The 10,685-nt window shown below is 52.9% G+C and overlaps 1 protein-coding gene across 1 annotated transcript; it reads left to right on the top strand.

Annotated features, from left to right (window-relative positions):
* Window positions 1–1,396: 1,396 nt before the first annotated feature.
* On the top strand, window positions 1,397–10,209 carry PGC (progastricsin). Its single transcript, XM_004379442.1, has 9 exons — window positions 1,397–1,515; window positions 3,305–3,464; window positions 3,855–3,972; window positions 4,946–5,064; window positions 5,540–5,739; window positions 7,737–7,859; window positions 8,612–8,759; window positions 9,488–9,586; window positions 9,926–10,209. Exons 1-9 carry the CDS (start codon window positions 1,457–1,459, stop codon window positions 10,076–10,078), a joined length of 1,179 nt encoding a protein of 392 aa, XP_004379499.1. The 5' UTR covers window positions 1,397–1,456; the 3' UTR covers window positions 10,079–10,209.
* Window positions 10,210–10,685: the final 476 nt, after the last annotated feature.

Raw genomic sequence — 10,685 nt, 5'->3', positions numbered from 1 at the left:
TGATAAGGACCTTCCTCCAGAGCCGACAGAGAGAAAAAGCCTCCTGGAGCTGATGCCCTGAATTTGGACTTCTAGCCTCCTAGACTGGGAGAGAATAAACGTCTGTTTGTTGAAGTCATCCACTTGTGGTATTTCTATTATAGCAGCACTAGATAACTAAGACACTATGTTATACCAATTGAGCTAGATGTCCCCCGAGACAGAACACCTTACTGTCTGATATAGTGTTGGGGGAGTCCCTGAGTGGTGCAAAGGGTTCCACCCAGAGGCACCTTGGAAGAAAGGCCTGGTGATCTACTTCTGAAAAATCAGCCATTGAAAACCCTGTGAAGCACATGGTTCTACTCTGACACACACAGGGTCACCATGAGTCGGAGTCAAAACTATAGCCAACATCTGGTAGAGATAATGGGGCAGGAGAAGGGCAGGACAATGCAGAACAGAAGCAAGGGACAGGGATGTCCCATTTTTCTTGTCCCTGCCCCAGGCCCCTTGTTGTTCCGGTCTGGTACGAGAGGCACAACCAGAAGCTGGTGCAGCTTACACTGTGGTGTGTCCTGAACACTTGCTGAATAAAGAAATGATGATGAGAATTTCTCCAAATGCCCCATTTGACCTTAAAAGCATCCAAAGCCACCCCAAATAGCTCTGACTTCAGCCATTGGCATCCCAGCCCCACCACCAGCATACTCTCAACGCTGCCATCATTGCCACCATCAGCACCACCCTCACCACTATCATCATAGCTACTGACCCCATCATTCCCCAGACACCCTTAATTCCATTCCCCACTGGTGGGTTTGGAATGCTGGGAACCAGGACCTAAGTCAGATCTCTGAATGCATCACCTATAAATCAGAGGGCCTCAATGATTTTGCCCCCTAGAAGTAATGCCTGGAGACATTTTTGGTTGTCATAGCTTGGGAGTGGGGGGTGTTGCTGGCATCTAGTGGGTAGAGGCCAGGGATGCTGCTAAACATTCTGTAATGCACAAGACAGCATTTACAACAAAGAATTATCCAGCCCGAAATGTCAACAGTGCTGAGGCTGAGAAACCATGCTTACAGATCCTGTGTCCCTCACCCTGGCTCTAGCTTTCTCAGGCCCTCATCCCAAAGACGCCTATATCACACCTCTGGTTCCTGGACAAAAAAATAATCCTTGCCAATTCATCTTACGGCAACTTTGTTCTCTCTTATCGCTTGCACTCCCTCGCCTCCACTGCTTGTGTGAAAAAATCAGTAAGATGAAAAGTGTGTGGAAACACACAAAGGAACAATGGATGCATGCAGTACAGGGTATATCGGGGTTGGGTCATGCTTGCTCAGGGCAAGGAGGCAGGAAGTGGGTGAGTCCCTGAAGTATAAAGGAAGAAGGACTGCTCAGGTTGTCACTCCACTGCTACTGCAGGACTCGAGAGTGTCTTTTCCTCTGTGGCGAGCTGGAAATCAGCATCATGAAGTGGATCTTGGTGGCCTTGTTCTGCCTCCACGTTTTGGAGGCAGCAGAAGTCAAGTGAGTATGGGGCCTGCCTGGTGCAGGGAGCCTGGGCCACAGACTGCCTTGCAAGGGGCATCCTGGCCAGATAGGATTCCCATCTATCTGTACTCTGGAATTTCTGATAGGGACAGGGAAGACTCTCTTTGCTGGTGTTGAATGGGGCTCAGAGATGCGAGGAGGCACAGGCCCTGGGGAAACTTCCAGTCAAAGGGAGAGGCACAGCCCCTTCCCCTATCTGAGGAGAAAAGATGAACCCAAACTGAGAGATACAAAAGCCAAAGGGGTGACAACTGCCCATGGCTGATTCGTGGGTGTGGTTTCTTTCCACAGAAAAGAGCAATTATTTCTGGATATGGGGTGCTTTCTAAAAATGTCCTCACCTATAACTCCCTAACCAGTTGCTATTGAGTTGATTCCGACTCTTGGCGACCCCGGGTGTGTCAGAGCAGAACTGCTCCATCGGGTTTTCAATGGCTGATTTTTTGGGAGCAGATTGCCAGGCCTGTTTTACTAGGTGTCTCTAGGTGGGTTCGAATCACCAATCTTTCGGCTTATAGTCGAGAATGCATAGCCATTTGCACCATCCAGAGACTCCTAAAAACATGACTTTAGGGGCCCAAAATTTAATTGGCCACTCTGGCAGATCCCAAAAACACCTAAGCAGAAACACCAGTAATGTCAATCTCTGTATGCTGATGTGTCAAGACAAAGGGAGTGAGGCCACCAACTCTGGTGGACTAAGTGGCATCAGGGATGACAGAGAAGGCTCCCAGCTGGCCATGCTGCCTGCTATTCCACCATTAAAGAGTGATTCCTTAGGCTAAGAGATGGCTCCTCTCAGAAACTTTTTTTAATGTATAAATTCTGTGGAGGTGGTTAGCACTGAGCTACTATCAGTCTTCACATCTCAGAGTGAATGGATTTATTGGAGATTTTCTGGAGGATGCCAGGTCCTGAGGGGATGGGAATTATTTAGATGGGGAAGGAGTGAAAGGAGCAGGAACTTGAAGCCTGGAGCAAGGGCTGGGAGGGACCGCAGAGATGCTAGGCAATGGCAGAAAGCAGGTCTAGGAGGAGGATACTTGCGGAGAGGGGGGATTCTGTGCATGCAGTGACATGGGCAGAAGCTCATACTTCCTAAGTCCTAAATCCAGAGCAGCTCTTCCCCATGGTCCTGGCTTCCCGGAGAAAAGCAGTGGTCAGCTCTGGGCCATACAGTTAACGGCAGGGGCAGAACTAGAGCTGTGTCTCCGAGTCCCATTGTAGTGCTCGTTCCCTGTACTCTGCACTGCCACATCCAGCCACGTGCCCAGGACCCATCATAAGAGGAGACTCTCTTTGGGATGAATGTTGCCATCTCTGAAACCCTTCAGAAAATGCACATATCCTGAAAAGGGCAATGCCTGTCCCCTTCCTGGGGAGGCATTTATGGGATATTTGAGATGGGAGAGCTGGACGCTAGGACGCCCCTGGAGATGGGGTGGGGGCATACATGAGTAAAGATAATTGTTTTCTGAATCATAGAGCCAGCCCTTAGAAGGGGTTTGAAAGAGGAGAAGGAGAAGGGAAGGAGAGAGGCAGAGGGAGAAGAGACAGAGACATAGAGACAGAGAAACAGACTAAGACAGGGAGAGACAGAAAGAGAGAGACATACAGACACACACACGAGACAGACCCAGGGAGACAGGGCAGCAGAGAGCCTGAGGCACATAGCTAGTGATGGAGAGACAGAGACAAGACTGTAGCTCTTAGAGGCCCTGTAGGAAGGAGAATAGGCCCTGCCTGACTCTCAGCCCCTCTGCAGAATCCCCCTGAAGAAAATGAAGTCCATGCGTGAGACCATGAAGGATAAGGGACTACTGGAGGAGTTCCTGAGGACCCACAAGTACGATCCTGCCCAGAAGTACCACTTCAGTGACTTCAGCGACTTCAGCGTGGTCTATGAGCCCATGGCATACATTGATGTGAGTGCTCACCCTCTCCCTGTTGCCAAAGGCTAGGGGCCAGGCCTGGGCAGTGTGTGGCGCCCCTCCTCAATGCTCCCCGCCACCCCTGTGGTCTGCTTCCTCTCTCAGACCTGCCAGCCTGGACGTTGTTGACTGTGGGTGACTGTTAGGGCAAAGGATGGGGAGGGGCCCGTGCTGACTCATCAGCCAAGCCACAAAGAACTTTTCAGCTGTCTTGGGCAGGCAGGGACTGAGGAGAAGGTGTGATGGTAAGACTTGGACCCCTGCTTCTTGTGTGGGCTGTAGGACAGGGGCTGGTCCCTTCTCTGCTGTGCCCATGGAGTCTGGGCCCCATCCTCCCTGGGGTCCTTCCAGAGCTAACAGCCTACCTATGCCCTCCTCCCCTAGGCTGCCTACTTTGGAGAGATCAGCATTGGGACCCCACCTCAGAACTTCCTTGTCCTCTTTGACACCGGCTCCTCCAACTTGTGGGTGCCTTCTGTCTACTGCCAGAGCCCGGCCTGCAGTGAGTGCTGGGCTGCACAGGGAGTGGCAGCAGGCAGGGCAGGAAGGGACCAACTTTATGAGGGGTTGCTGGGAGGAGCTTCAGGCCTGGAGAAAGCCAAGGACTTGTCCAAGGTCACATGGTGTGCCCGAGCCAGAGGGAAGAGGCTCTGCCTTGTAGCTGGGTGGCCCCTTTGCCTTCACTGCTCACCAATGTGTACCCCTTGATTTACTCCACCCCATCCCTCCCACTCCATTCCATTTTACTCCCCTCAACTCCAATCTGTTCGCTCTGGGCAATGTTATTCCATCCCACACGAATAATTTCTACTCCATTCCATCTCACTCAATTCTATAAGATTCTACTCCACACCACTCCACTATTTACTAAATTCTCACTGAGTGTCTCCAAGGGACATGAGAGAAAAATATAGGATGTGGTCCCCATTCTGTAGTCATATTGGGAGACCGGCGATGTTCACTTCCTTAAGGTTGCACAAGTCCCTTCTAAATTATTGGGGTTTGGGTCCTGATGCCTCTGGTCAAAGGATTCCTCGTTGGCGCCTTTGCTATCTCAGGATTCTGGTATGACCAGCTTCTTGATAGGGAGAGGGTTGGGGACATGCTGGGATGGCCCAGGTGTTCATCCATTCCTTCATTTGATGAGTAATTATTTGGTACCTGCTGTGTGCCAGGCCCTCCACTGGGAGTCAGGGATATGAAGATGAAGTCTCTGTAACCCTGCCCACAGGGAGGTCACAGCCCTGGGATAGCGCAAGATTCTGTAAGTCAGAATGAGTGGCACTGAGGCCAAGGCTGGCCAGCTCCCATGGGCCTTCCAATGCAGGGAGCCTTGGCCGGCCACCACCTGACTCAGTGAGGGGCGGGGTGCTGAGGCCCCAGGATGTGAGCACAGGCTGAGAGGCAGAGGCAGGAAGCCCTCCACTCACCAGCCTGATCTTTTGGTGTTGTCTTTTCCCCACTGCCCCCTGCAGCCAGCCACCCACGCTTCAACCCCAGTGAATCCTCCACCTACTCCACCAATGGGCAGACATTTTCTGTGCAGTATGGCAGCGGCAGCCTCACCGGCTTCTTTGGCTATGACACCCTGACTGTGAGTGGGTACTGCCTCCCGCTCCCACCCTAGGATGTGGGGAATGTAGCCCAGGGCTGGGAGCTGGGTTCCAACCAGAACATCAGAGTCTAATGAGGAGACTTGCATGGAGACCTGAAAACTAACAGAAAAACTCAGGACAGGAAATCAATGCGATAGAAGCTCATTCATTTACTCACCTAACACCCACTGAGGGCCATCATGTGTCCTGCTGGAGACACCATGATAAATGAGACAGACTCGGTCCTTATCCTTAAAGAGTTTAGAGCCTGGGGAGTTCACAGAAGAAGGGGATGGGGGGTGGGGTGGGTAGGCAGTGATGTTGCTTGGAAGAGAAGGTGGCTCTTGCAAGACTTGTCAGAAAAAGGAGCAGAGGAGAGAGGATGAAGAATGGAGCCTTGGCAGGGGCCCTGGGGAGTCTGAGGAGGTGGGTGGAGTCAGCTTTGTCACCTCCCCTCCTTTCTGCCCACTCCAGGTCCAGAGCATTGAGGTCCCCAACCAGGAGTTTGGCCTAAGCGAGGATGAGCCGGGTACCAGCTTTGTCTACGCAAAGTTTGATGGCATCATGGGCATGGCCTACCCTGCCCTGTCCAGGGGTGGTGCCACCACAGCCCTGCAGGGCATGCTGCAGGAGAACGCACTCACCAGCCCCATCTTCAGCTTCTACCTCAGCAAGTGAGGAACCACTTAGCCTGTCCCCAGTTCCCAGCCCTCTACCCCTGCTGCCCTGGACAATCCCTCCTGGGCTCCTACGCTCCGCACCCCCCACCCCCCGCCATCCCACCCCAATCTGTCTCTAGTCTACTCCACTTGGCCAGGACAGAATCTCTCCTCTTCCAGCTGATTTACCTACGGCCCAGGGCCCCATTTAGCTCACTTCCTTCTGGCCAAATGTTTTCTACCTGAACACCTCTTTTGTATAGTAATCTGTTGCTTCATCTCCTTTGATCTATTGTCCTAGCCAGGTCCTGAAGTCTTCTGGTCTAGGTCCACTGTTAACACCGAAAAAATTGTTATCACCAGCAAATGTGAGCAAAGAAGTCCTTTAGTGCCACTGGGCCGTGAGCCTGGGTGGCTGGAGGGAGTGAGCAGCCGGGAACTGACTTTTCCTTCTTTCTTCTCCAGAGTTAGCCAACTATCTTCAAGATATGGTTAGCATCCACCGTTGTTGTTGTTGTTAGGTGCTATGGAGTTGATTTTCAACTCATAGTGACCCCATGTGACAGAGTAGAACTGCCCCATATGGTTTTCTAGGCTGTAATCTTTATGGGAGCAGATCGCCAGGTCTTTCTCCTGCAGTCGCTGGGTGGGTTTGAACGGCTGAGCACCTAACTGTTGTACCACCAGGGCTCCTTTAGCATCTACTATTTGTGGTTTAATCACTTACTTGAATCTGGCTTTCCACAATATTGTCCTGTTACTAATGCTGCTGACTTACTCTCTGCTTCTGTTTACAATGACTCTGAGCGTAGCCTTTAGAAAGCCCACCCAGTTCCACATTCAGATTCCCCTATCAGGGAAGACCTCTGAAAAAACAAGGAATGTCCCTCCCTCTCCTCCACCAAGGCCCTACTTCCCTCCAGATCCCAGGAAAAAAGTAACAAGCTGGGCCCGGAGTGGGGCTCCTGGTGCCATGTTCCACCAGCGGCATGAAGTGGGAGGCAGGGGACAGCTGAATGTGTGCAGGATGGGGAGGCCGTACAACCAGAGGCTCCGTCAGAGGCAGGACTCTGCGGGGCAGCATCATTTGGTAGCCTGAGGCACTGGGAATTCTGAGAAGCCAAGGTAGGGAGCCCTTGCCCCCCCACCCCAGGTGATAGGGAGACTCAGCCCTGCACTCAGGGAGCCCCAGTCTGAGGGGAGACACAGCCCTGCCCTCAGGGAGCCCCAGTCTGAGGGGAGACACAGCCCTGCTCTCAGGGAACCCCAGCCTGAGGAGATACATGGCCCTGCCATCAGGAAGCCCCAGTCTGAGGGGAGACACAGCCCTGTCCTCAGGGAGCCCCAGTCTGAGGGGAGACACAGCCCTGCTCTCAGGGAGCCCCAGCCTGAGGGGATACATGGCCCTGCCCTCAGGAAGCCCCAGTCTGAGGGGAGACACGGCCCTGTCCTCAGGGAGCCCCAGTCTGAGAGGAGACACAGCCCTGCCCTCAGGGAGCCCCAGTCTGAGGGGAGACACAGCCCTGCCCTCAGGGAGCCCCAGTCTGAGGGGAGACACAGCCCTGCCCTCAGGGAGCCCCAGTCTGAGAGGGAGACACAGCCCTGCCCTCAGGAAGCCCCAGTCTGAGGGGAGACACAGCCCTGCCCTCAGGAAGCCCCAGTCTGAGGGGAGACACAGCCCAGCCCTCATGGAGCCCCAGCCTGGAGCCAGGGCCAATTGCTATGAGTCAACTCCAACTCAGGGTGACCCCATGTGTATCAGACTAGAACTGTGCTCCATAGGATTTTCAGTGACTGATTCTTCAGAAGTAGGTTTCCAGGCCTGTCTTCCAAGGCAGCTCTGAGTGATCTCAAACCTCCAACCTTTCGATTAGCAGCAAGCGCTTTAATTACACCACCCAGGGACTCCAGAGCCAGGGCTGGAGCTCTATTTCGTACTACTTCACTCTGCCCAGCAGGAAAGTCCTTTTCCAGGGCTACTTGCTAACCCACCCTCCCTTTGTCTCCTGCAGCCAGCAAAGCTCTCAGGACGGAGGAGCCCTCATCCTTGGGGGTGTGGACAACAGCCTCTACTCGGGCCAGATCTACTGGGCCCCTGTCACCCAGGAGCTCTACTGGCAGATTGGCATTGAGGAGTGAGTCTGTGGCAGGGCCCTGGGGATGTGGAGCAGGCTTTGAGGCACCCCGTGTTATACACACATCCAGGCAATGCTGGGTGGGTGGGAAGCAGAGGACCATCCTACCCCATACCCCCTGCCTGCTCCCACAAAGCCACAGCTCTCTTTGCTGAAGTATCATGGCCCAGCTCAGCCTGGAGAAGAAAGGTGGGATGGGGACAATATAGGGAGGGGCAGGACTTGGAATCCTGAACATTAGAGACCCCGTAGCCCAACTCTGGAGCCCTGGCAGTGCAGTGGTTAAGAGCTACGGCTGCTAACTAAAAGGTCGGCAGTTCGAATCCACTAGCCGCTCCTTGGAAACCCTATGGGGCAGTTCTATTCTGTCCTATAGGGTCGGTATGAGTCAGAATTGACTCATAGGCAATTTTTTTTTTTTTTTTTGGGTTTAGTCCAGCTCCATGTGCTTACAGATTGGAAATTGGGGTGTGCTGAGGGACTTGTTTGTTTCAAGCATTTACAGTGAATCAGTGGTCCTGCTTTTAGTGTTTCTAGAATCTTCCTTGGAATTTTTTAGAAAGAGGATCCCATGGCCTTTTAGGTGGCTTTGGGTAGACTCTGGTATGATGTGAGGCAGGGGAATGGCTGGATTGACCTTGCAGAATGCTTACCTTCCTGAGGTATACCATGGTTCTGTGGTGGTACCTGTCTTTCCCTCATCTGCCCTGAGTTGGTGGGGTGCTGAGGTCGCTTTCCTCCTTACCATTCAGGTTCCTCATTGGCAGCCAGGCGTCCGGCTGGTGCTCCCAAGGTTGCCAGGCCATTGTGGACACAGGCACCTCTCTGCTCACTGTGCCCCAGCAATATCTGAGTGCCGTTCTGCAGGCCACAGGGGCCCAGGAGGACGAGTATGGACAGGTGCGTCTGATGGAGGTGTCCCCTTCCCCAGGAGAAAGTGGGAACAGATTAATTCTTGGGTTCCATACCTCTAGTTACTCCAAGACACTGGAGGTGTGCGGGCCCGGGATGACTGGGGTCGGGGCAGGGCTGAGGCCTGGAGGCTGGTTCAGGTGGGACCAGGTTTGTGCTGAGGGGGTATGAGGAGGTTACTACTAGGCAAGTATTTCCTCTGAGCTGCAGTCACTCAGAGGAAACAGATCAAATGCTTGCCTGGCTTTGGGATAAGAAAAAAGTAACTACAATGTGGGGCTGAGAAAGTGAGCCACAAGGGATACCCTTACATTCTTCACCTCCCTCACCTCTATAGGTCCCTGCTGCCCCTCTCACCTGTGCTTACCTTAGCAAAGGGTTTGCCTAATTAACACGTTCTCACTAACTCTGGAGGACCCACAGCTACTCTTTCTACAGATCTGTGTGTTTCAAAGGACACTTGCCGAGAAAGGGCAGAGAGAGTTAGTCTCTTGTGGGGGAAATTCATGCAAAGGAATGTTTTCACAGTGGGGGAGATGCTCAGGTCTCCCCATATCCCTCCCACTGCTGTGCACCCACATGTGTAATGCATGGACTTTCCCTTAGCACTGCACCTTCCGTTCCAAAAGCAAGCCTTGGAGTTCAGTCCTGGGACCCTATAGAGGGGTGCTCTCAGATGGGGGATGAGCTAATCTGGCTCCTGTTCCTCTCTGCAGTTTCTCGTGAACTGTAGCAACATCCAGGACCTGCCCACCTTCACCTTCATCATTAACGATGTGCAGTTTCCTCTGCCACCCTCCTCTTACATCCTCGAGGTGAGTCTTGGCCCCCTGCAGGCTGAGCCAGCAAGGGCACTGTGGGGGTGGGGGAGGAAGGGGTGGGGAGTCAGAAATGTTCAGCCTCCCCACCTTGTGCCATTTCCTGACTTCTTACAGCACTGATTTATTGGCCCCACTGATTGATTCTAAACCCCCTTCTCTAGAACAAGGCTGTGAAAACTATGACCGTTATCTCTTATTAGTTATTATTATTAATTAGGGGGGAGAGGCACTGGGCTCTATGAGTTAGCCACTGTGCAAAGCACAGCTGAGCCCTCAAGGGCAGAGTCCCTGACTCACTCATCTCTGCATTTGTGCTCCTGACCTGTCTAGCAGAACAATGGCTATTGCACCGTGGGGGTCATGTCCACCTACCTGTCCTCCCAGGACGGCCAACCCCTGTGGATCCTCGGGGACGTCTTCCTCAGGTCCTACTACTCTGTCTTCGACATTGGCAACAACAGGGTGGGCTTTGCCACTGCCGCCTAGACTCACTGCCTGGACTGTCTTCTTCCTCTTGGCCCCTCATCCTGTGGGGGCAGTCTCTCTGTGCTTCTTCTCTGGATTCAGCCTTCCTTTTCTGAAGTCTGGACTTATCTCTAACAATAAATAGTTCTTCTCCATGTTGGCCAGCCTGTTGTTTTTGGAGGGAGGACTGTGGCCTGATCTCAGGGAATGGGGACAGTGAGGGGCAGGGGCAGATTTGCCTCTGATGGACCATGTTCTCCCTGAGTGGCTATGGGGTTTCCTGATGGGTCACTGAGACTCTGAGAGGAATGGGGCATAAAGTAAGGCTTGGGATGAACCCTCTACCCCTCAGGACTTGGAGTCTGTTCACAGCTTCCCTCTGGAGAGGGAAGACAGTGGTGAAGCTGGGCATCAAAGGGACCTTCTTTTGTGATGGGCGAAAGGGCCCAATTGTGATAACCTGAAGTGCCCAGCTGACTTAATTTACCAAACTAACACCAGAACAAGGAGCCCTGGTGGTGTGACAGTTAAGCACTTGGCTGCTAACAGAAAGGTTGGTGGTTAGAACCCATCCAGCTGCTCCATCAGAGAAAGGCCTGGCAATCTCCTCCATAAAGATAACAGCCTA

The sequence above is a fragment of the Trichechus manatus genome, unplaced genomic scaffold (genome assembly GCF_000243295.1).
Source record: "Trichechus manatus latirostris isolate Lorelei unplaced genomic scaffold, TriManLat1.0 scaffold00065, whole genome shotgun sequence".
Taxonomy (NCBI): domain Eukaryota; kingdom Metazoa; phylum Chordata; class Mammalia; order Sirenia; family Trichechidae; genus Trichechus; species Trichechus manatus.
The sequence above is the reverse complement of the archived record's forward strand: the minus strand, read 5'-3'. Positions and strand labels throughout refer to the sequence as shown.

Bases quoted from the DNA above. Each gene is read 5' to 3' on its own strand.
- PGC (XM_004379442.1), top strand. From the start codon at position 1,457: ATGAAGTGGATCTTGGTGGCCTTGTTCTGCCTCCACGTTTTGGAGGCA. The intron at 7,860-8,611 runs GTGAGTCTGTGG...CTTACCATTCAG, and splicing joins TGGCAGATTGGCATTGAGGA to GTTCCTCATTGGCAGCCAGG. The intron at 8,760-9,487 runs GTGCGTCTGATG...TCCTCTCTGCAG, and splicing joins AGGAGGACGAGTATGGACAG to TTTCTCGTGAACTGTAGCAA.